The sequence below is a fragment of the Carlito syrichta genome, unplaced genomic scaffold (assembly GCF_000164805.1).
Source record: "Carlito syrichta isolate Samal-C Ts95f unplaced genomic scaffold, Tarsius_syrichta-2.0.1 Scaffold315407, whole genome shotgun sequence".
Classification (NCBI taxonomy): Eukaryota; Metazoa; Chordata; class Mammalia; order Primates; family Tarsiidae; genus Carlito; species Carlito syrichta.
The window spans coordinates 1,569,365-1,594,545 of record NW_007259503.1 but is presented as its reverse complement, the minus strand read 5'-3'; the positions used below and the strand labels follow the sequence as shown (position 1 = coordinate 1,594,545).

The window sequence follows — 25,181 nt, the reverse complement described above, 5'->3', positions numbered from 1 at the left end:
GCCACTGCACTCCAGTCTGGGTGACAGAGTGAGACTCCAACTCAAAAAAAAAAAAATCAGACGGGACATATCTTACTGTAAGAAAACAAACAAACAAAAAACCCAGATTTTCTTTGCAGAATGATTAGATTCTGTGACAAGTTTTGGCAGATATGGGAAAGTTGAGAGATACTAGTTACACTAATAATATCTGTGATAAGCTTAGGTGTCTTGCTGGTAACTGAAAAATTAAAAGGACAGTGATATTACTGATAAAAGCAGAACACAGATACTTGAGTTCAGTAAATAGCATTTCTTACTGTATTTGGACTGGCAGTTTTTGTTTCAAATCACAGTTGGTGTGATAAACCTTTTTATTTGATTTATAGAACATTCTGTTTCTGAAAATCAAGAGTCCTCCTCCTCCTCCTCCTCCTCTTCTTCCTCTTCAACTATTCGGAAAATCAAGTCTTCCAAAAATTCAGCCGCTAATAAAGAATTACAGAAGAAACCCAAAGGTTTGAGCATTGATAAAGATCAAAGACTATATCAATGCCATGTAAACAATGATTATTTAAAAGTAATGGGTGTTTATAGGATGAAGGTATCTCAGTAAGGGGGGGTATGTAACTTTATAAACATTATCTTAGACAGTACCAAATAAATACTTCCTACAGGAAATTAGTGCCCAGCAGTTAAGAAGCCACTCTTAAAAGTGAAGAATAAGAAAATGCCGTAGCAGCGACTGGGACCACAGGATGGTACCAGAGATGATTACTTATGGTGTTCTATTGCAATTCCTGTTGACCTGATATCATTTTGTTTTCTTCCCCCTCCTTTATCTTCCTTGTGTTTTCATTCTCCCTCCCCTAGCTTTGTTTTTCTTACTTAACAATTATATACTGCTTTCAGTGTTTTACAAATATAAGTTCAATATTTTCATAAACCTCTGTGGAAAGGCAATATTATCATCTACGTTTTACAGATACTCTTTATTTTCTTAGTAAGTTGTGCATCATATCTGGCTGATTTTTCTCTAGGAACGTGCCACAGTGCAGGGTACTATTGCCTGAAGAGAGATTCCCTTTATTCTGCTCTTTATTATTTCCTGAAGTTCTAACATATATCCTCTTTCTCCAGGAAATACTGGATTTGGATAATGGAGTTTTGAAGAACTCTATTTTCTAGGTTGTTGTGACTTCTTCTGAAGCATTCTCTCTAGCTGAACAACCAGACAGTTAATCTTTTAGTCATCCAGAAAATTTTGCACACAATAAAAGTGTAATACATGTTTGCTAAACGGAATTCATCTGGGTAACATGTTCCCTGGGCATTATAGTTCACATATGAAGTAGCTGCTATGGAAAATTCTTGTGAAATAGTGTCTTTTAGTTGCCATGGCATCCTAATCTCCTCCTCATGTCTCCTGGGACTGTCATGTATAGCTGGGCAGAAGGGAGCAGTTAATAGCCCTATGTATGGGAACAGGGCTCAGCAAGGACCTTGGAGTGACGGGGGCAGCTTCTTCAAGCTAGCTGTAGAGGCCTCTGAAATCACGGGTGTGGTGAAACTAGAAGATGTCAGAACTAGGTTTCCAGGAGGAGGGAAGGGGCACTGGGCACTGAGGAGAAAGAGTGGAGAAAGTGAGGGGTAAAGAACATTAATATAAAGAGACGAGTTAGTGTCATTGATCCGTTGCTTATTTCAAAGTTGCCACTGACTTCCATGTTATTAGTTGTTAATTTGCATGTTTCATCCCTTATTTCATTAATCCCTTAAAATGGACTGAAAAGATAGGCTGAGTATTTACCATTTTACGATAAATTAGTAGACATATTAGAGTTTAGTAATTTGCCTAGAAACACATAGCTAGTCAATGACAAAGATGGAAACTTCATGTCACTATTTAAGGGGGGAAAACTATTCTAATTTTAACAAGATGTATTTTTCTCTAGAAAAAGGTAACAAGAAGAAAAGAACTCCTAAAAAGAAGCCTACCCCCAAACCACCTGTTACAGATGAAGCTGGAAGTGGACTAGACAGTGGTGATGTCAAGCTCACCCCAGCTCCTGCCATTCCTACCACCCAAAGCAATAAAGTTACCACATCTCCCAAGATTACAACAGCAAAACCAAAAGATCCTAAACCCAGCCTTCCACCTAATTCTGATACATCTAAAGAGACAACTTTGACAGCCAATAAGGAGACAATAGTCAAAACCAAAGAGACTAGTAAAACAAATAAACAGACCTCAACTAGTGAAAAAGAGAAGACTACTTCTAAGGAGACCCGAGGTGCAGAGAAAACAGCTGGTAAAGATTTAGCACCCACATCTGAAGTGCCTACTAAACCTATACCCAAAGCTGAAACTACAACCAAAGCTCCTGCTCCAACTACCACCAAGGAGCCTGCACCCACCACCACCAAGGAACCAGCATCAACCACCACCACCACCAAGGAGCCTGCACCCTCCACAACCAAGGAACCAGCTCCTACCACCCCCGAGGAGCCTAAACCCACCACCCCCAGGGAGCCTGCCCCCACACCTGAGGAGCCTGTCCCCACTACAACCGAGGAATCAGGTCCTACCACCCCCAGGGAGCCTGCACCCACCACAACCAAGGAACCAGCTCCCACCACCCCCAAGGAGCCTAAACCCACCACACCCAAGGAGCCTGTCCCCACTACAACCAAGGAACCAGATCCTACCATCCCCAGGGAGCCTGCACCCATCACAACCAAGGAACCAGCTCCTACCACCACTAAGAGACCTGCACCCACCACCCCTGAGGAGCCTGCACCCACCACCCCCGAGGATCCTGAACCTACCACCAAGGCACAGGCTCCTACTACCACCAAGGAACCCACTCCCACCAAAGAACTGGCACCCACTACCACCTCGGAGCCTGCACCCACTACAACCAAGAAGCCTGCTCCAACTACTACCAAAGAACCAGCTCCCATGATCCCCAAGGAACCCACTCCCATGATGCCAGAGGAGCCTGCACCCACCCCCCCCAAGAAGCCTAGTCCAACTACTTCTGAGACACCTGCTCCCACCACCGCAGAGGCCTCTACTCCAACTACCACCACGCAGTCTCCCACTACTCCCAAGATCCCTGCTGAATCAACTCCTGAGTTTTCTGCAGAACCCACACCAAAGGCTCTTGAAAACAGTCCCAAGGAACCTGCTGTCCCTACAACTAAGACTTCTGAAGTGACTAAACCTGAAATGACTACAACAGCTAAAGACAAGACAACAGCAAAAGACATCCATACCACACCTGAAATCACGACTGCTGCACCTAAGATTACAACAAAAGAGACAGCAACTACAACAGAAGAGAAGACAGCTGAATCCAAATTAACAAGTATAACCACGCAAGTGACATCGACAACTCAAGAGACCACATCCCTGAAAATTACTACTCTTAAAGCAACAACTCTTGCACCCAAAGCAACTACTACAACAAAAAAGACAACTACTACAACTGAAGAGACTATGAACAAACCTGAGGAAACAGCGAAACCAAAAGATACAGCTACTAATTCTAAAGTGACAACTCCTAAACCCCCAAAGCCAACCAAAGCACCCAAAAAGCCCCCTCCTACCAGAAAGCCAAAAACAACACCTAGAGTGAGAAAACCAAAGACGACGCCAACTCCCCCAAAGATGACAACAGTACCTGAATTGAATCCTACCTCTGTTGAAACTATGTTCCAAACCACCACCAGCCCTAAACCAACTCCAAACTCAGGAAGAGTGGAAGAAAATCCAAAGAATGCAGATGCAGACGGTGCTGAAGGAGAAAAACCTCACATGATTCTCAGGCCCCCTGTGTTACCTCCTATAGTTATTCCAGGCATGGATTACTTAGTGCGCCAAGGCATTGGCATCAACCCCATTCTTTCAGGTAATAATAATCAGTTATTTTCACTTTAAAAACTGGTAATACTAATTTACATCTACTTGAACCAGAATGCCCTGATTAATATCACTCTACTGAGATATATTACCTAGAACCCTGACCTTGTACAATGCAAAGCAAAATCTATAGTATAATTTTCTTTTCCAGACCAACCCAAAAGGCAATCAGAACTAAAAAGTGCAATTTCACTTTAAGTTCATATATCCAATAAAAGTCTAGTTTACATGAAGATCAAGGTAACCTGGTTCATGCCAATTCATAATTTATTTTTATCATACTTTGGAACAGTATCACCTGGAATTAAAATGGAATATATCACTTCTCGTTCACCTCTCAAACTGTGCCCTTCAAGATCGTAGAAAAGGGTAAACAGGAAATAGAACCCTGTAAGAGGACTTGAAAAGGACATACTTTTCTCATTCTGTTGTATATTTATTTTTTGTTAATTTGTCTAGATGAGACCAACTTATGCAATGGTAAGCCAGTAGATGGACTGACTACTTTGCACAATGGAACATTAGTTGCATTCCGAGGTGAGTTATGTACACATTTCTGTTTCTTCCCCTCACGGCATTTATGTGAACCAAAGCCATGGGAGAGTGCTAGTTTGGGTTGAGCTTCTGGAGGAACCTGGCTGATAAACCTATCTCACACATGAGAATCTGAGAGTAATAACCAAAATCCCAGATGAACAAAAAATAGACAAAGTAACAAAGCAATGAGCCTGAACTGGCACTACTGAGGTTTTACTCCTGTTGTTAGGATTTAAATGGTAGTACAAATTTTAATTTCATATCAAATGAAATGACATCAGCATTTGCACTTCCTGCTTTTTTTTTTTTTTTTAAAGTAACATCTCAATTATGAGGTGTTCAAGTATTTGGGAAAGTAACAGAATAGCAGTTATTTCATGTTAATTCTCTGCTATACTCTCTACTAGTCCAGTCTTCTTAAAACATATTTAGATTAAACCTGAAAACAAATCAAACTTGCACAATAGAGGCTAGAGATTTTATTATCATTCTAAATGATAAAGATTCTAAAAGATAAAGAAGTTAAGATCCAGAGATGTGATTTTCTTGAAGTCACAAAGCTAAAAGGTTTTTCCTAGAGAAACTGGAAAACCGATCAAAAGCTATGCTAAATTCCAGACTTGAGAGATATCTACTCTAGTAAACGTTCATACATGGTAATTTGTACCTGACTAAATGTCCAGTCATACAATACATAGTGTTTTTCCTTACATAACTACTTAAAAATTCTTCATTTTGGTTTCTTTTGTGGTGCGTTTCATTCAACGGTATTCAGCATATAGGCTGTTGTCTCCCTTTAAATTTTAGGTCATTATTTCTGGAAGCTAAATCCATTCAGTCCACCATCTCCAGCTCGCAGAATTACCGAAGTCTGGGGTATTCCTTCCCCCATTGATACTGTTTTTACTAGATGCAACTGTGAAGGAAAAACTTTCTTCTTTAAGGTAACAAAAATATCTTTGTGAGAGAAATCAAATAGTAATTGCACTATCTATTATGACAAATAATCACTTTAACCTCCAATTCAGAAATGTCCTCACATTGTAATGAACTAGTTTATCATCAAAATTTAATCAAGTTAACACTTAAATTGATAATATTAATGGTCAACATATTCAAACAGTTAACTAAGTTAACATGTTCTATTCTTATGTAAATCTAAAAATGAATTTCTAATCTTTTGTCCAAAGTTGTTAACATCATTTTTTCTTTTAATTATCAGGATTCTCAGTACTGGCGCTTCACCAATGACATAAAAGATGCAGGGTATCCCAAACAAATTGTAAAAGGATTTGGAGGACTAAATGGAAAAATAGTGGCGGCTCTTTCAATAGCTAAATACAAAAACAGGCCCGAATCTGTATACTTTTTCAAGAGAGGTATGTGTTACATAACTGACAAAATTATAAAACTTTTTTTAAAGAAATGATTTGTACTCAGTATTTTCATTTACTACTGGGTTTACTGTCAAAAGATATCTTCAATGGCTGGAACCAAATATTTTCCATTAAAACAATCAATATTGAGGGCAGGAAGAAGTATTTAGATCTCTTGATATGCAAATAACCATTCATCTGCATTTTCAGGTCACTGATAGACTATCATCATTTACTTTCAATTAAATCTGTAACTATGCAATCTGTTGCTTTTACTCATTCAAGTACTTTAAGATGTAGTAATTATTTTTATAATACGTTTGACTAATAGCAGCTAATATCTAGACATTTTATGAAAAACATTGATCGCTTTCTCCACGTTGTAAAAGTTCTTGTCCATCTTTTCTGAGAGGATTACAATTCTCATATTTTATGTGACTTTCTAATACATAACAGGTGGCAGCATTCAGCAGTATACTTATAAACAAGAGCCTGTCAGTAAGTGCACTGGAAGAAGGCCTGCTTTAAATTATCCAGTGTATGGAGAAACAACACAGGTTAGAAGACGTCGTTTTGAACGGGCTATAGGACACGCTCAAACACATACCATCAGAATTCACTATTCACCTGTCAGAGTTGTTTATCAAGACAAAGGTAACACTTTTATTGTACTAAGAATTCTTAAACAAAAAGTATAATACAGTTTCTTATAGAGTAATGCTTATTAAATATACTGACCAACTAGCCCTAATAATTTAATCTTACTGATGTAAAACATCAATTTGCCTTAGTGAATAACAAAGTATCAGTACTTTGTTTCTTTGTGGGTAAGGACAGTGGCTTATTCACGTTTGTTAATTATAATAAATACTATTTATCAAGTACTTCTTACCAAAAGTATTAAATACAACTCACCTAAGTAACAGCTACTAAGTAAATAAACAGATTAAAGCCTAGGTCTGTATGGCTCTTTCCAAGACAGTCCATTGCCTTTTAATTTGATGCCTTTTATTAAACATGTCACCTCCAGGTTTCCTTCATAATGAAGTTAAAGTGAGTACACTGTGGAGAGGGTTTCCAAGTATGGTTACCTCAGCTATATCACTTCCCAACATCAGAAAACCTGATGGCTACGATTACTATGCCCTTTCTAAGGGTAAGTAAAATCTGAATAGCTTTCCAAGGAGGTGATATCACTTGTGACAATATGAATATAATTAAAGCAAAAATACAGACTGTTGCAATGGTCACTAACATTGAGAAGTTAAAATAATACTTATTCTAAATGCTGTGAAGAGTTTCAATTTTTTCTTTTTTCTTTTTGAGTTGGAGTCTCATTCCGTCGCTCTGGCTGGAGTGCAGGGGCACACTCATGGTCACCCCAGCACTGACCTATTGAGCTCCAGTGATCCTTTTACCTCAGCCAGGCTTCCAAGTAGCCAGAACCACAGGTTCATGCTACCACGCCCAGCTAATTTTTGATTTATTGTAGAGACGAGGTCTTGCCAAGTTGCCCGGACTGGTCTCGAATCCACGGGCTAAGGCAATCCTCTTACCTCAGCCTCCCAAAGTGCTGAGATTACCGGCTGAGCCACCGAGCCAGGCCTGCTTTAATTTCAATTAAAAAACAAATTTGCTTCTGCTCCAATATTCATGAGATTATGATAAAAACATCCAATTACTTGAGTAAAACTACAACTGAAAACAGTATTTTACTTCTATAATCTGTGGCATTCAACGGATGCTTTGTCACAAAGTTATACTGATTTGCATCATTACACAGTCTGCGAGATCAGAAAGAATTCCCCAGAGAAACTAATTTTATTAATTATATTATATTACTCTGGACATTTTTCTTTGAAAAGCCCCAAAACTTAAGTTATTCTGCCCACGATTCATATGAATGACATCAGATGTATTTTTTTAAAAAAGATAAATCCAAGGGAATTATTCTTTAGAATAGCTTGATCATCTTAAATGCTTACTTCAAAAAGAAGAGTTGAATGTAATTTTACTGAAAGATGTTGAAAGGTCAATCCTCTGAAATGTCAAAAGGCCAGGGCAATTGTTTTTGTTAGAAAGCTTAAATTAAGTAATAAAACATTTCTGATATTAAAATGACGAACACTGTCTTTGGGCATTATAGTCAACCTGAATTATTTTTGAGTTTGAGTGTTTTCTTTTTAATTAGAAAAATAATTTCTCTTCCATTTAGATCAATACTATAACATCGATGTGCCAAGTAGAACAGCAAGAGCAATTACTACTCGTTCTGGGCAGACCCTATCCAAAGTCTGGTACAACTGCCCTTAGACTGATGGGCAAAGAAGAGTCAACTAATTAAAATGAAGAAAAGAATGATACATTTTGACACTGAAACACATTTTATTAATAAAGAATGTTGAGATGAGCATACTAATTTAAATATAAAAATGTTTTTAAACGTGACAATCATTACACTAAAACAGATTTGACAATCTTATTCACAGTTATTAGTCTGCAGACCATTTAATTAATATTTCCTCTATTTATTCCTCCTCTCCCTCCCATTGCAGGGCTCACACCTATAAGAGAGGAAAAAAAAAGAATTAAATTGATTGCAACTTTTAAAATAGCTCAAAAGTAGGGTATTCACTTACCCTAGTTCATAATAAAAATTGTTTTCAATATAAAATATCTAGACATTGTAGATATAAAACTATAAGATATTCCACTTTTCAATGGGAATGATTACAATTAGTTTAACATTCTTATGGCATGAGTGAAATCTATTACTTACACTAGGAAACACGGAAGTATTAAAATTCTACATTCTTTTTACTAGCTAAAACAAAGTCACCAAGTTTCATTTATCTGCATAGCAAATATTTAACAATATGATAATAGGCAGAGATATTTATTATACATCTATGGTATACAAATCTGCCTGCAAGAACCTTACAGATTAGTCATCGTTACATGTTAATTATTTAATCCTTATATTATTTAAATAATCCTTGGAGCATTAAAAAATAAACTGGATGCTTAAGGATTATAAAATGTGTCCCATTTATTACTATCCACATTCAATCTTGAAATCAGTATGTCAGAAATTCACCTCTCTGTCTGTTAAATTGACGGCCACGGACACCTTGTCTCAATGTTGTCTGAAGTCTTACTCGTCTGAAGGGCTTTGGTTGGCTACTGCTAGTATCTAAGAAAAACATTAAGATACAATAAAAGCAGGTTTTAAAAAAGGAAAGCAATGATAATTACTAATTACTACATGACTACTGAAGATGAAGACTTGTTCATTTGCTTTCAATATGTATATATTTAACAATGAAGGACATTTAAACAACCAAAAAGAGGGCAAATGGTAGGAAAAAAAAGCATTCAAAAACAAAAAGTTTGACTTTTTCATTCACTCAACTAACTTAATATTTTCTTGGTAACTACCCCATGTATCAGAAATGGTGTTAGTTGCTGGAAAATACAAGGGGAAATAATATCAAGTCCCTTAGCAAACAGCCCATTAGAATAGAACATGAATCATATCATCTTCTCTTTTTCACACACCCTAAATCTAATCATCGGTGGATTCTGCAAGCTCAAACTTAAATATATATCCTAAATCTGGCCACTTCTCATAACCTTATCTTGATCATCCTTCCTAAAGCCGTCACCATCTTTATCTTGAATTACTGCAATAGTCTCCAAACTTTCTCCCTGTTCTGTCCACTACTAATTTTCAATCTCTTCTCTACACAGCAGTCAAACTGATATTATTAAGCCTTTAAGTCAGAGCATCTCACAACTCTGCTTGAAGTCTTCCATCCTATATTCTTGAAAGCCAAGGCAATTACAAGGATCTGCCCTCACCCCACTCCTGACATATTTCCCGCTAGTCTGTTCTCACTCACTGTGCTCTGGCCATATTGACCTCTTTCCTTGACCCTGAACACATTAGACACACCACTGCCTTCAAACCTTACATATGCTATTTCATTCAATCCAGAAAATTCTTCCTCCAAATAAGTGTAGAACTTTGATCCCTTTCCTCCTTTGAGTCTTTTTACTTAAATGTCACCTTCTACGTGATGCTTTCTATGATACTGCCTGGTTCACAGTCAAGTATTTGTTGACCAAATGAATAGCTGCTTAGATCGGGAGGTATACAGTATTTCATATTGCCAAATAAATTTAAAGACATCCTAATTTCATATTATACATTCAAAGGGAACAACAATCATATTTTCTCATGTAAGCTCTGGTAAGACAAAAAAAAAATGCCAATTCTCCTGTTAAGAAAAGAGAGTTTTTACGGGACATAAGAGTATAATTGGGGGTCCAACACTTTGGTAATTTTATACGGTAACCACAATTTTTTTAAGCTTTTCTGAGTATGAAAAATCGAGTCCTATAATTTACTTATATTATTTTTAATCCTGACTGTAAGATTAGTTATGAATATCCATTATTTCATAATGAAATGTGCAGACATTTAAAGTCACCAGTTATTAAAAGGTGGATATAGGATTTGAACGTAGTGATGTTGGCCAACAGGTTGTCACAGAAAAGTGGAATAGAGGTAGGGGAAGAGATCTTGGGGTAGCAAAGTTCTGTGATTGAAAAAAGTAATAAATGACTGAGTAGGTCTGCTATAAAATGTGAAGGTTCCATGGCAGAGTTTAAGAATTACCGCTGTAAACAGTTCAAAATTAAAATATTCAGAATAAATTACTGAGAACTTTATTTCCTCAATAATAAAGGTAATTTCCTGCTTAAAAATTGAGAGATAAGCTGGTACAGTGTATTGTTTAAGAGCGGAGTCTGTGAAGCCAAATTCCATCAATTCGCATCCTGGCTTGTCCGTTACTTGTTAGTTATTTGACCATGAAGAAATTATTCACCCTTTCTGTGCCTCAGTCTCTGTATCTATAAAACGGGGATAGGTACCTACCACACTGAGTTGTAAGAGTCAAACAATTAAATATAGGTGAAGGAATCAGACTATTGCCTGATACACAGTAAGTGCTCAATAAACACTAATTGTCATTATTTTTAAAAATAACTTTTAATATTGGAAAGGTACACAATATTTTTTTTCAAAATTAACCTTACTCCTTAGCTTCTCTCCCAGGACACCCATCCCCTACAACCCCTGAAACACCTTTACAAGACCCAAGAGCTCTACAGAACATATGTTGACAACTATTTGTCCAGAGGAAATATGAGTAAACTATTCTTCTGGAATGGATCCACTTTGTCCATATTTTTGATTATCAGGACAGAATATTCTTAGAATAATGGTTTCAGTAATCAACCAAGTTCCCCTTAATAATAAAATAAAACTTCCCTTTTAAATAAAGCATTTTAGAATAGAGGAACAGAGATTATCTATTTTTTACAAATAAAGCAGTGTTTTCACAAACAAGCTGCGTGAATAAAAGCTCTATTGTAGTCAGGAGCAGCAGCTTACCTACAGAAGAGCTGGAAGGAGGATCCTGGCTGGTGGAAGGGAGATCTGACTCATCAGATGCCTGAACAGGCTCTTCTTCCTGCTGGCTGTCTATTTCTAGGCCTGCTTCTGAACTAATACTAAGGAAAACAAAAATTTTTTAGAAAATACAAAACCAATTCTAGAATGTATCCAAAATTATTTCCAAACCCGTTTTGATCTAGTTTATCACTTAAATAAGTCAGAGCTTCCTTAAACTAAAAATTACAGACTCTGATACTGGTAATCACAGGTATTTTTTAAAGGGACAGGGAAGACAAGAACTCAAGTTATCTTTTCCTCACTAGGACATGTTTCAATTTTAGTTTTTGTTTCCTTTTGACAAGTATGTTCACATTCTTGACACTCACAGGAAAAAATATTGTCCAGATTTTGATAAATGCCAAAACAACTTTTCAGGAAATTGGAATGCAAAAACAGTTTATAATAGCCCTAGCCCAGTGAAGTAGACAGTATAAGAACAATATGTATCTGATCCAGTTTTTTAAATTGTTTGCAAACTTTAGTAGTTAATAGCTCTCAGGACTGTGTGCTAAAGTTGAGAAGACAGGGTTTTCAAATCCAGTCTGAGCTGCTTACACATAGTGTAGCCTAAAGCAAGTTATTTTAACATGCTCTAAGCCTGAGTTTTATTATTTGTATAGTGGAGAAAATGCTTTATTGGGATATTGTGTGGGTTAGAAATGACATATGTAAAGTGACCTGCATACAGGGTATGAAACTAATGGCAGCTCATATTCTCAATAGGATCTGTAAGCTCCTCAAATTAAGTAACATTGAATTAAAGGATAATAGCAGACCTGCTTTTCCCCTCAGATTCTATAGTTGGCCTATAATAAAATGTTGCTACATAGTCTTTGAGTTGTACCTAAGAAATCTGGGTTCTTCCTCTCTAGCTATGCTTCTAGAAAAAATAGTTTTTTCCATTTTATAAAAAATTAGGTTTCACCTTGAAAATTAAACAGCTTCTCTAAGATCACTGTTCAATGGTTCTTTCCATTAAATTACTCCATTTCCTTTGGTTTACCAAAAAAATCCAAAGGACTTGTCATGAAATACTTCTTTCGTTAAGCTTTCTTTGTCACTGGTGTGCTAAAAATGTAGTTATGCCTTGAAAACTACTAGAAAAATCTCTTATTTTTATAAAGCCAGTATTTAAGGCACCAAAGTCAAAATGTACATAAATAAACAGTGAGGATTACTTGATGGATCACTACCTAATGGAAAGTGAGTCATTTCCTAATTTTCACAGAAAGACTTTTTTCTTAATGTTAAGTTTAAGCAGCTATGTGAATAGAGGGGTCGCAGTACTTTTAAAGAAATACTTTGATCTAGAATATTACGTAATTTTCAAGGAGAGAATGGTTTTTAGAAATTATTATAAAAGACAAATAATTTAAAGTTCTAAAGTATATTACCATATGCAAAATAGTCTTCCAAAATATATAGGACAAATTTTTTTTGGTAAGATGCTATTAAAAAAAGAGCAACAGATTGTTTCTTGGCTAAAGTAAAATAAATGTAAGTCTCATGAAACTAAAGCAAGAAAACAACTACAAATTAATCCTTTACCCTTCAGATTCTGCTTCCACAAATACTTCATCTCCATCATCACCTGCTGCTGTTTCATTTGTTGTAGATAAAGTGCCAGTGGATGTTGTCACCATTGGAACAGACTGAGAGGCATGCTCTGACGCATCAGAGGTGGTACTCTCAGTAAATACAGTCACTTTAAAAAGAAAAGATAAGAAATCAAACTTTTACTTTGTGGTTTATCAAATTTTTATCTAGAATATGCTTCGTAAGTTTCCCTTTCATCAATAAAACACAAAATCTACTAATCTGCCTTTGATACCTACCTGGGGCTGCTACTTGTAGAGGAGTAGTGGGAACACTGCGGCCACCTGACTCTTCTTCATGAGCTAGGAACAGGGGTGTTTCATACATTCCTAAACCTAGAGACAATTCTGAATATTAATAAATGATTGAAAGAATATAAAACTGTCAATATGCCAGATATCTGAAAATGATATTAGAGACACACAAGTTTGCTAAAGCTCACAATTTAATTATTTCATCAAGCAAAAATCAATCTCACAAAATTTTAAATACAATTTAAACATATTCTTAAAACTCCCTAACACTAATTAAAGTACCCTTAAAAATAAGCTAAAATACTCTTAATGGTTTCACACAAACTAACTTTACTGAGTATCCAACTATGAACTAAGTACTATGCTACTGACTATTCCTCACCAAAACTGTAAGGTATTATCTATCATCCCCCCTTTTTTTGCTAATGAAACTGAAGTTCAAGGTGGCTAATTTCTCCCAAGGTTACAAAACTAGGAAGCACTGGCATTCCAATTTAAACCTAGATCTTACTCCCAAGTCTAGGAGACTGTACAAACATACAAAGTTGCAAAGTTACATAACATTTTACATTTATAAAGTCAACATACAGTTTCCTATCAGTAAAAACCTACAGTGTTAGAACTAACAATATAAACAACGAGGTGTCACATTATATGACTTTTAAGAGGGCTGCAAATCAATCTTTTGTTTTGTGTTTATTATAAAAAAGTAGTATGCATTCTCTATTCACTTACAAAATGTCAGCTTCCCAGAAATACAGTGGGTTATATGAATTCCAATTGAGGATTAAAAGGTAATTAATTCTACAAACAGTATAAATCATATGTGGAAAACCCCTACTTCTATTTCTTATTTTAGGAATCATTTTATTCCATACATCTTAACATTTTTAAAAAAGTAATGCTAATGGAAAAAATATAACTAGTCTCATACATTTAACTAGGAATGTTACCAGTGTCAAACTGTAAACAGAAAACATGCCGCATTCCTTCCAACAACTTAATAACGGCTGGTAGTACCTACATATATTTACTGGTTCAACATACATGCCTAAGAACTCACTACTAAGGAGTGAGAAGAGATACAAATGTAAAAATCAGTCCTTATGCCCAAAGATATCAGAACTTTGGTGGTAAGATAATATTTATATGAAAGGCAGGGCTTATAAGTATATTGTAGCTCTCTATAAATTAGCAAAGAAATTATTTAAATATTAACTTCTGAAATATTTATATCTGCCATTTTTAAAAAAAATCACATCATAATACCTCATTACCATACATACAAATCCAAGAGATCTAACGGCTTATTTAGCTATTTACCTCCTTGAGAAGCAAGCTGTCCAAGATCAGAGTGACTAGAACTTGTTTGCGGCATATCTTCAGGTGGTCCAAACCGGAATCTAGGAACACCAGCAACCTGTGGGGAGCTAAGTGGACAAAGATTAATTTAAGACAAAATTTGAAGTTAGGCTGTTTAAGTCACAATGGTGGAAAGAACAGAGGAAGAAGGAATAACGACCAACAACAAACTAGGAAGGAAACAGCTTGAAAGTAAAGTTGATGAAAGGTTTCTTACTTATAAAAATTCTCTTATAATATCAGATGTCAGTGAGTTTAGTAATAATATAAATAACCTCTGATTTACAGATAAATAACTTTCAGCTCTCTGAACTATGCCTCATATTTTTTTAATCTGCTAGATATCTTCACATAAATATGCTGAAAGCAACACAAGCTTAACATGGTAAATAATGAGAGGAGAGTTAGAAAGAAGTCACGAGACAAAGTTTTATCTCAGTTTTCACTAATGTTCAGTCATGAAAAAATCAAGTCACCTGTTGGTCTATTAAGAGTTCACTAGGTAGCTTTCAACATTTAGGAAACTTCTAATATTAGATGGCTAAAAACTTGCTTTCTCCCTTATCTTAATACTATCATTTACCTTTCTGCACATAATCCAGAACATAAAACCCAACATTATGTCTTCCTTTGCCTACTCCATACTCTACTCCATCTTTTCTTTGTTAGCTAGTAACGTTTTTAGGAAACACAGAGTTCAGAGATTGCTGACTTTTAGAGGTTGAAGAGTCTGACATCTATAGAAGCATGCTGATTGCTGACTTTCAGAAGGAAGGCCCTGACACTGAATGGTTAGCTTACAGAAGTGTGTTAGCTGAGATAAATTGTGGTTAACAGAGTGAGTTTAAAATGGGTTTGGCTGCCATGTATTATCACATCTACAGAACAATCAATCTTTTCATAAGTTTAGGAAAATCTTTTTATTCTTCAAATACATGGTGCTATGCAACTAATACTTCAGTCCCAATTATACATATATACTTTCACATAGAAAGCCTTTTCACTCCTTTAAGAGGAATGGTATAGCACAATAGTTCAAGTTCTAGAGCCAGACTAACTGACGTGAAATCAAAAAGAGCTACTTCTTGGTTGTCTGACATCTGGAAACTTAGTTTTAACATCTCCGTGCATCAGTATTCTTATCTGTAAAATGGCCAGAGAAATAGTGTCTACCCTTATAGGCATGAGGATTAAACAAACCAATGCATGGAAAAGCTTAATAAGCTATTATTTTCCAAGACTGAATTCCATGTTGTACCCATTAAGTTTTCTCAGATTCTTTTCCCAAAATTAATGGAATAAAGAACTTCTTCATTTGTATTAACAAAGTCCATTGGTTATACCTCTATTCTCCTTCTAGGTTGTTTAGGTTATAATTAATTGCTCATATACTTAGTTTTCATAATATTACTGTTAATAACCATTAATCACTGTAATTGCCAGCACCTTAATAAAAACCTATATAGCAATTTATCATGTGCCAGGTAATATTCAAAGCATGTTAACACAAATTAATTAACTCATTTAATTCTCACAGCACACAGGGTAGAAATTATTCTCATTTTTTAAATGAACAGAAAACAGGAAGAGAGAAGCTAAGGAATTTGCTACTACTAGTAAGCAATAGAGCTAGGTTTCAAACAGATACTCTGACTCTAGAGACCATATTCTTAACCATTGTTATACTGTCTTTAAGTGTAAAATTCTTGATTGAAACAACTGTATTTCATTCACTTCTGATTTTCCCCAATATTCCATCCTTAGTCCTCTTACTCCAAGTGCTTATTAATACATAGTAGAGGACTCAATAAATAATGAGTCAATCAAATGATAAGTAAATTAACGGGAAAACAGTAAAGAGTATGACTAGTCACAAAATATATTTTTCTTTCATTAACTTACTGAATTGCTTCAGCAAAGCCATCAGTGCGATGTGGCACCACAAGAGTTGGGGTACTTGGAACTGTTCTGTCTTCATCATCAAAAAAATGCTGCTGCTAAAACAGAGGCAAAAAACAGAAGCTAATAGACACAACAGCACACACACGCTTTATACGAATATTTACTGAACAAACACCACTTTTACGTGATGAATAAGTACTTACCATGCCACCTATTCCTGGAGTTAACTGAAGCCCACGTCCTACAGACTGCCTCCGGGTCATCTGAATTCTCTATATGTCAAGAAAAAAGGAATTACATCTGTTTTAAAGAATTAGGCAGAGGCTCACACCTGTAATCCCAGCAATTTGAGAAGCGGAGGCAAAAAGACTGCCTCAGCCCATGGGTTCGAGACCAGCCTGGGTAACTTGGCAAGACCTCATCTCTACCCTAAATTTTAAAAAAAGAATTAGCTGGGCATGGTAGCGCATCCTACTGCTTGGAAACCCGTGGTGGAAGGCTTAGTCAAGGCAGCAGTAGCCATGATGATTGCCACTGCGCTCCAGCCTGGATAACAGATAGAGATTCCAACTCAAAACAAAACAAACAAAAATAACTAGGTAATGAAAGACACAGCAAATAAAAATAGATATACCTTATTATGGCAATAAAATAACTGAAATGTTAGCAGATATGTAATCATGAGGACATTTTCTAAGAAAAATTGCTATTTTTGTACTAAATTAGTGACGAATTTTTACTTATATAGCCTATAATATTAATCAGTAGAAAAATATTCTGTTAATCAACAAAATATTAACCAATATTTAAATTAAAGGCAATTTATGATCATATTTTATTTGCTTATAAATGAATTTAGCTCTCATCTTACATAATGAAGTTATTTTCACCAGTGGTATCGTAATAGAATCTGTACTTGACAGTTTAATACACCAGCTTACATGGTAAAATTCAAGCTAGATTACTAGAACCTTTGCTTTTATTACTGTTCATGCAAGCACTTCTGATTAGGTGATGCCCAACCTACTCCATGCTAAATGTAAAGGGTAATACACACCTTCACTAATTTTAAAAGTGAAAATATGTGATTATATACAAATAGGATAAAATAATGTTTTTCTGTTAAATAAAATAGAAATCCTTTTGTAAAAACATGGGCACCTTACAGAAAGAAACCTTCCAATCAGATGATGATGGTAAACTGATAAAATACACTTTAATTAAAATCTAAGAAAACCTTTTCTGTTCTAACTTGTAGAAACGGCATTTTATTTGCTATGAATATAATTATTTCAATTTAAACACAACTTTTAGGAAGGCCTGCCTTTCTAAAGTTCACTTTTTTAAATAAAAGTAAATTACTGCCATTAATACCTGAACTGGTGGCCCCAACTCCTGAGGTGGGGCATGAATGGTCAATCGTGGGGGAAGAGGATGTGGTGGGCGTCTTGGTGACTGAGGTGCTCGAGGAGTCTGTCTTTCAGATGCTGATGATGGCTGCTGTTCTCTAGAAACCTCCTGGGAAAAAGACTCTGCAGCACTTGTACTTCCTTCACCTACAGGAAAAGAGAAGCTTATTTTGGAACTGTTAATTTTACCAAAAAATAACCAGGACAATCCCTATAAGTCTTGCGACTAAGAATGTTCACCTCACTAATATTTTCAAAAGTAAAGTGGTAAGGGTTGGTGGAAACAAATGTGGGCTTTATTTTCACTTATTGGTTGTATGGCCTCAAGCAAGTCCATTAATCTATTTCAATCTATTTTTGGGTTAGCTAACAGAGCAAGTGTAATCTACAAATGAGATTTTTCTAAAGACTAAATAATCAACGTAAAGCATTTAGCCTAACACATGATAAAGTAAACATTCAGTATAACAATCAAACAGAGTAAAGAAGATTGAGGAAAAGTCTTACAACCAAACATTTATATTTTGCCACAGAAGTTAACAGTTTAAAAGTCTGAGGTCTAGAATTAGATCCTTGCTCCAATACTTAGAAGCTATGTGACCTTGGTTAAGTTACTTTACTTCTCTGTGATTCAGATTCTTCACTGGCAACTAAATCTGATTAAGTTTTATATAAGAATCAAATAGTTCAATACAAGTAAAGTTACTCAGATAAGCATTCAGTAAACTTTTGGCAATGTACCAAATCTAAATCCATCCACTAGCTTCATTATACTCAGGCCATCTGGCCTATTTTTGCTTGACTGTAAAGAAAAGTAAAAATTAGGAAAGAAAAAAATGGAAGTCTTCTATAAATATTCAGTGAACATCTCTTATGTGTCTTGTATCTGAGAAAAACAGCTATGAACACTTGCTATCAAAGTTTAACTTACAGTGATTAAGAGGCAAAAAATTTTCTCTACATCCCAACTCTAAAAAAAATGTTTCTTAGTCTTCAAGATGTTTATAAAGTATAAATTGTTTTAAATAGTACAATATTTCAAATAGTAAAAATATTCTTTACTATGTTTACTATTAATTCATTTTTCTCTTAAATGTTTAAAGAGTTGCCTGCTTCTGTTTTACATTAATTCAAATGAGCACGTCTTTCTCTTTTAAATTTTCCGGCCTCTACAGGAACCCAGATATGTTTTCCCATTGTCTAAATATGTAAGGTTTTACTATATTACTACTAATAATTTTGGTCCTATTATCTGTAAAACCAGGAACATTACACCAGATCACTGATTCTTGAAAATACATATTAAAATGATTTTAAAATAAAATTATTTTCTATAATTTCCACAATCCTTTAACTCCTAAAACTTTTTCAGTGGACCTCTACAATGTATTCTTTCAAAGATTTAACAAAAGTTATGCTATATTGATCAAATAATCTTTTTTCCATTAGAAAACCAGACTACACTGCAAAGCTCCAATATCCGCAAACCTTAAAACACGAAACTTGATTAGATTGACCTCTTCTGGTTGTAAACTGCTGTTACAATTCCCTGATATAATTTTTCCCCTTAATAAGAACAACAGCATATGGTATTTAAAATACTTTAGAGATTTCAAAATGTTTGAATCTCACAGCAGTCCAACGAAGTAGGAAAGATAGTATAATGATAATACCTAACAGTCGTAAATATAGTAGGCATTATGAGAGTATAATATTAAAAGTAACTAAGTTAGAACAATAGCAATCCCCTGCTTGCCAATTTACTAAATTTTATATACAACAATGAAGTGTAATCCTAGCTTAGAAATCATTACTAGAAATAGACAATTTGAAATAGACATAGAAGTATCTCACCACTGTTTTGAGAATCAGCTGCTCTCTGACTACCTTCACCACCGCCCATACTTTCTTCTGTTTCTGTACCTGGATCAGTCCCATCACCACCCTAAAAACAAAATGTGACGACTTAAGCTCAAAAAATCAAATAAACATTTAATAAAACCAGTTTCAACAATTAACTAAGGCAAACAACAAACAAACAAACCAAAACAAACATGCAAATGAAAACTCCAAAGGTATAAAAGTTTCAGTGTACTGATAATATACTATTAATATAGGCCCTTTGAATATCCTTGAAAAACAGCACGTTTTCTAAGGAAGTTCTTAAAGAAAATGAATGGGCAAAATTCCAGCCAGTTACCTCAGCATCATCAGCTTCATATCCATCATTGCCATCTGCACTACCAGTTCCTTCATTACTGTCTTCACCCTCATCTCCCATTCCTGTGTCATCTTCATCATCTTCATCATCTTCCTCATCTTCTTCATAATCCTAGTAGAAAAATCCCTAAGTATAAATAAAGATCTAGGATATGTCCCACATGTTCTATACAACTTGATGCCACCCATAGAAATTTACGTGACTCGTCATTAATCAGAATATAGGAGTCGCCCTAAGAATTAAAAGTAACTAAGTTAGAATTAGTTCAGCCGTACCAAATAGCACAACTGTCGTATTTACTGTAATTAGTGCAATAATGATAAATTCTGAATTCTACCTGTTCACATGAGATTGTTCAAAGATTATAGCCCCTAGAAGTCTACAAAGTGGTCCACTTTAATTCTAAATTTGAATAGGAGGAGTTAAAGAAGAAAATGATGAAATTATACTATACTGGGAGCTTTTGAAAACTGTTGCTTTATTAATGAAATAATCTAAAATGAGAAGCTGTCAATATATGACTATAATCCAAAACAAAATACAAAATTGGACCTAAAATGCTTTTCAATGATAATATTTTCAATACTATTTTGGCTTCAGGAAGTCAAAAACAACAAAACAAAACAAAACAAATCCTTGTTTGTGTTTTCAGCTCCAGAAACCACTTTCAATTAAATTCATAGTCTCTTATCAATAAGACTTAATATCAAGTTTAATTGAGAACAAACACTAGACAGCTCAGTGGTCATTAAAAAACACAGCAAAACTTTAAAAAACTGGAACTTTCCATCACTGGCTCCATACTCATTATCACTCTAAGATATTAATTTCTGAACTAATCAAAGTAAAAGAAAAACAGTTAATCTATTTAAACTGACTGGGAACCAGAATTTGCTAGTTGATGCATTAACAGTACCAAGTTTATGAGCACTTTAATAGTTTAAAAACTGGATGATTTTAAATCAAATTTACCTCGTGTTCACCATCATTTTCCTCATCATCCTCTTCTTCATCATCACTATCAATTACAATGACATCATCTCCTTTGCCCTGACCATCTTGGGATGAAGTTGTTGTTTGCTGATCTGACTGAAGTGGTCCAAGATCTATTTGTAGAGATTGAGAGGTTTCTTCACTGTCTTCCATAGGTGTATAATCTCCCTGAGTGACTCCCTTTAAAAATAAAGTTAAAACTTCAAGAAAAAATACTTTAAAAGTAACTTTGAGTTATTCTATGTCAAAGTAAGACTAAAAGGTGCTTATAAACTAGTAGCATTTTATTTTAAAAAATATGGTTTGAAAAGCAGAAATAACTTGAAATAATGCTAAAAAAGACAAATCATTGGTTTTTTTTACTGTCTTCCTATAGAATAATTCCTTAAATCTTACTGGGTAACACTCCAATAAGATAAAAGAGAAAAAATACACAAATCTCTTCAAAACTATTAGTGTGATCTTGAAAATCAGTGTTGTGCAACAGAAATATAATGTGAGCCACAATATAAGTCAAATGTGAAATTTAAAATTTTCTAGTAGCTAATTAAAAATAAGGAACTAGTGAAATTAATTTTAATAGTTTACTTAACCAACATACCCAAATACTATTTTAACATGTCATCAGTGTAACTTATAAATCAGATATTTTAATTTTAAAATTTTTACTAATTCTTCAATTCTTAACTAACTGATCAAAAATCAATGTATATTTTACAATTATCTCAATCCAGACTAGCCATATTTCAAGTGCTCAATAGCCAGTGTGGTTAGTTGACAGAACAGTTGCAGACTAAAGTCAGAAAAAAAATACTGGCCTATAACATCTTATTAAAAAAATTTCCCCCCAAAATGGAAATTATCTGGAAATGCACTGAATAAGCTATTATTGTGGGTTTTTGTTTTGTTTTGTTTTTGTTTTAAGCAAAGAAACCTTCTCTCCCCAAGATTCTGATTATTCTAAGCCTTCAAACCACAATAAAGATAAACAGGTATCATAATAATTTCTTGCTCCATCTGTTTCCACAATTCTATTTTGTTAGCTACTGAAATAAACTATTATTTTAACTTTTTTCTGATAGTTATTATAAGAAGTTAAATGTCTACTTTCAGCTTAAGTGCTAAGTAAAATCTATATTTTACACTAGCCAGTAATGATGTGTTTTGAAACTAAGATATTCATAAAAAATTACACATGCCATAATGGAAAAAATGAGTAAGCCAGAGTATAATTAAAAATGTGCTTCAAAATGATATGCTTATTTCAAGAAAAGCAACAGTTATGAAGAACATCTGCTTCACCATCAGAAAATCAGAAAAAATGAATTGTTACACATTCAGTGGATAGTGCTAGGAAGGTGGAATGAAAATCCAAATGGTACTTTGAGTCCCAGACAATTTTGCCAATTTCAAGGAAAGCTTTTGACAGAAGATTTTAGTATAATTTGTCAGATAAATAAAATAGAAATTCACATCTTATGTTTCAAATTGTTATGTTCTTCAGATAGGACACTCTCTGAAAGATACATGAAACAGACGTCATTTATAGTATCGGTTGAGTATTCCTTATTCAAACTGCCTAAGTAGATTATTTGCAGTCTGTGGTTACTTATGATTAGCTTAAGACAATCCCTTAACTTTACTCAGTTAAAACAATTTTAGAATAAAAAGATCTTGAAAATTTATCCACAAAGTACTGTTTCAAGCTTAAGAGGACAGCTGAAAACTACACAGTCTGGGTTCAAATTCCAGTTACAATGCTGTGTGAACTTAAGGAGGTAGCAGTTTCTTTACCTATAATGTGGTATAAAGATTAAATTAGCTAGTAAATGTAAATTTAAATTTCTTAGACCAAATGTTGGCATACAGAGTTCTGTGTTTGGTATTAGCAGTAAACTATCAATATTATTATATACAAATTCTCATCCTGAGGGGCCAGGAATGGAAAGTAACTATATTCTGAGTGCCTGATATGTGGCAGGTACTATTTTAGATATTTTACAATACTAATTATGTTACAGTTTTTCAACAAATGAGACAACTGATGACGCTTACAATCAATGCAGTGGCAGAGCCAGGAATAACCTAGTGCTCTGTAACTTCAAAGACTACGTTCTTTCCATTAGTAAAGGTTCGAGGGGAACCTCAATAAGTGAATAAATGCATCTTCTCTTGTGTATTATTTTAATTCTATAAGGGAGATACTAGAGAGGAGCAGTGGAGAACCAGTAAACAAGGCACTTTGGATTAACTTAAGACTCAACCAGCACTTTTGTCCTTCCACGAATTAAAATATTGGCTAGTCTTTACTTAACTCTGGAAACTTTGGAAATATATGCTACATACGAACAAAAACATTTCTTTAAGTTTAGAAGGTAGTATACGCGAATGAAAACGTTTCTTTAATATAAGTTTAGAAGGTAGTATACTCATAGGAGTAAAACTGAACAGAAATTAACACTGGTTAATCCTAGTAATATTTTACTAATGTAAGAAAAAGTTTTTAAAAGTCCAAATAGTGTTTTAATTTGTTAGTGCTAATTTTACTAACTAAAATCAACAATTTGTTACTTTGTGTTATTACTCACCTCTCCAATGGAATCTTGAGAATCCTGGGTGTATACCGGAGGTTCTCCCTCTCCATCCGTACTTTCTTCTGCCATAGCTTCTTCCTGAGTCATAATATACACATAAATCAACCATATCAGTGCACTAGATGAAAGATTACCTGTTCTCAATAAAATAAACTCAAACCTACAATTTTATGAAGCTATTTAAAAAATGTATTCATTTATTTTTATAAAGTAAACATATAAAATATAATTAATCACATTTCTCTCTAGTATATACATAAAATATAATTTATGAACATTAATACGTTAATAAAATTGATTTAGTAGCGATGTTGGATATGAAATTGAATTCATTACAATTTAGCTTTAACAACAACAAAAATATAATTTTGGTTAATTTTAGAAAAAGATGGCAAATAATAGTTTAAAATGTCCATGAGACCATAAACTTAAACTCTGAAATGGAATTCAACTTAAATTTTTGGAACTGTGTTTTTTACTGAAATAGTAACAAATTCAATTAAAAATGTGCAAAGAATATAAAATATTGTTGGCAACAACACTTGGGATGTCAGTGGAAACTTTGCAGTAAGTTCAATAAGAGTGTGTGTTCCAGATAATGCAGTTTGGCTCCAAAAGGTTAACTTTCATTAGGCCGTAATTGAGAAGAATATCTTAACCTTACTGGTAAAAGTAAAAATAAGCAGGAAGAACTTTACACACCTCAGTTCCTACAGGCGTAACACTTTTCAACTTCTTTGGAAGAGGCATTTCCACTGTATCATCAGAGACTTGGTCTGATGCCTCTATAGTGCTATCATCTTCCTCTTCACGTGTACGCTTTGGCAAAGAAGAACTTGGGGTAGCTGAAACTTTGAAATCACATAATTTTGACAAAGATAATTTAGCCATATGGTCACTTAACTAAAGAACATAGCAAACATTTCATTGTACAGATTATTAGAATACAGTCAATCAAGTCCTAGATCAAAGTTCATAAATATAATTTGTTCCTGTTGATCTATGGGTAAACAGAGCAATTTATGCTCTGAATAAACCAACCTAAACTTCAGTTACTAAACCCAGTCAATTATTACCATATATCTGAATCACTGAGATTATACTGATACATAATTGCTATTTATATTTACATGGCACTATAAAATCCAAGAATTCTTGGATGAAAAAAAATTTACACATATTTACATAACTTGTCTTAGGTGTCTTTAGTCCTCAAGACCTGCATTGTTACATATGTTTTGGGTAGTTCCATTTTTTTTGGGGGGGGTTGGAGTCTCACTCTTGTCGCTCAGGCTGGAGTGCAGTGGCATACTCCTGACCACTGCAGCCTCGACCTTCTGGGCTGCGATCCTTCTACCTCAGCCTTCCAAGTAGCTGGAACTACAGAGGCACACCACTATGCCTATCTAGATTTTGTGATTTATTGTAGAGATGAGGTCTCACCAAGTTGCCCAGGTTAGTCTTGAACCCTCAGGCTCAGGCAATCCTCTGGCCTTGACCTCCCAAAGT

At 34.6% G+C, this 25,181-nt stretch overlaps 2 protein-coding genes across 3 annotated transcripts in view; one reads left to right on the top strand and one right to left on the bottom strand.

The window, feature by feature from the left end:
• Positions 1-8,296, top strand: part of PRG4 (proteoglycan 4) — a 16,258-nt gene extending 7,962 nt beyond the window's left edge. Inside the window, exons 6-13 of the mRNA XM_008072783.2 lie at positions 369-497; positions 1,935-3,893; positions 4,364-4,441; positions 5,249-5,385; positions 5,664-5,820; positions 6,274-6,471; positions 6,848-6,973; positions 8,033-8,296. Of these exons, the coding sequence (XP_008070974.1) occupies positions 369-497; positions 1,935-3,893; positions 4,364-4,441; positions 5,249-5,385; positions 5,664-5,820; positions 6,274-6,471; positions 6,848-6,973; positions 8,033-8,130 (2,882 nt within the window). The 3' untranslated portion in view covers positions 8,131-8,296. The remainder of the gene's footprint in view (positions 1-368; positions 498-1,934; positions 3,894-4,363; positions 4,442-5,248; positions 5,386-5,663; positions 5,821-6,273; positions 6,472-6,847; positions 6,974-8,032) is intronic.
• Positions 8,182-25,181, bottom strand: part of TPR (translocated promoter region, nuclear basket protein) — a 68,569-nt gene continuing 51,569 nt past the window's right edge. Inside the window, exons 39-52 of one of the 2 annotated variants that reach the window (XM_021706307.1) lie at positions 24,375-24,523; positions 23,667-23,750; positions 21,058-21,258; positions 20,065-20,196; positions 19,719-19,809; positions 17,830-18,011; positions 16,659-16,727; positions 16,456-16,550; positions 14,515-14,621; positions 13,177-13,284; positions 12,890-13,046; positions 11,279-11,397; positions 8,915-9,010; positions 8,182-8,381 (exon numbers count right to left, since the gene is read on the bottom strand). In XM_021706307.1, coding sequence (XP_021561982.1) covers positions 8,326-8,381; positions 8,915-9,010; positions 11,279-11,397; positions 12,890-13,046; positions 13,177-13,284; positions 14,515-14,621; positions 16,456-16,550; positions 16,659-16,727; positions 17,830-18,011; positions 19,719-19,809; positions 20,065-20,196; positions 21,058-21,258; positions 23,667-23,750; positions 24,375-24,523 — 1,646 coding nt within the window. In that variant the 3' untranslated portion in view covers positions 8,182-8,325. The remainder of the gene's footprint in view (positions 8,382-8,914; positions 9,011-11,278; positions 11,398-12,889; positions 13,047-13,176; positions 13,285-14,514; positions 14,622-16,455; positions 16,551-16,658; positions 16,728-17,829; positions 18,012-19,718; positions 19,810-20,064; positions 20,197-21,057; positions 21,259-23,666; positions 23,751-24,374; positions 24,524-25,181) is intronic. The other variant, XM_021706308.1, reaches the window with a different exon arrangement.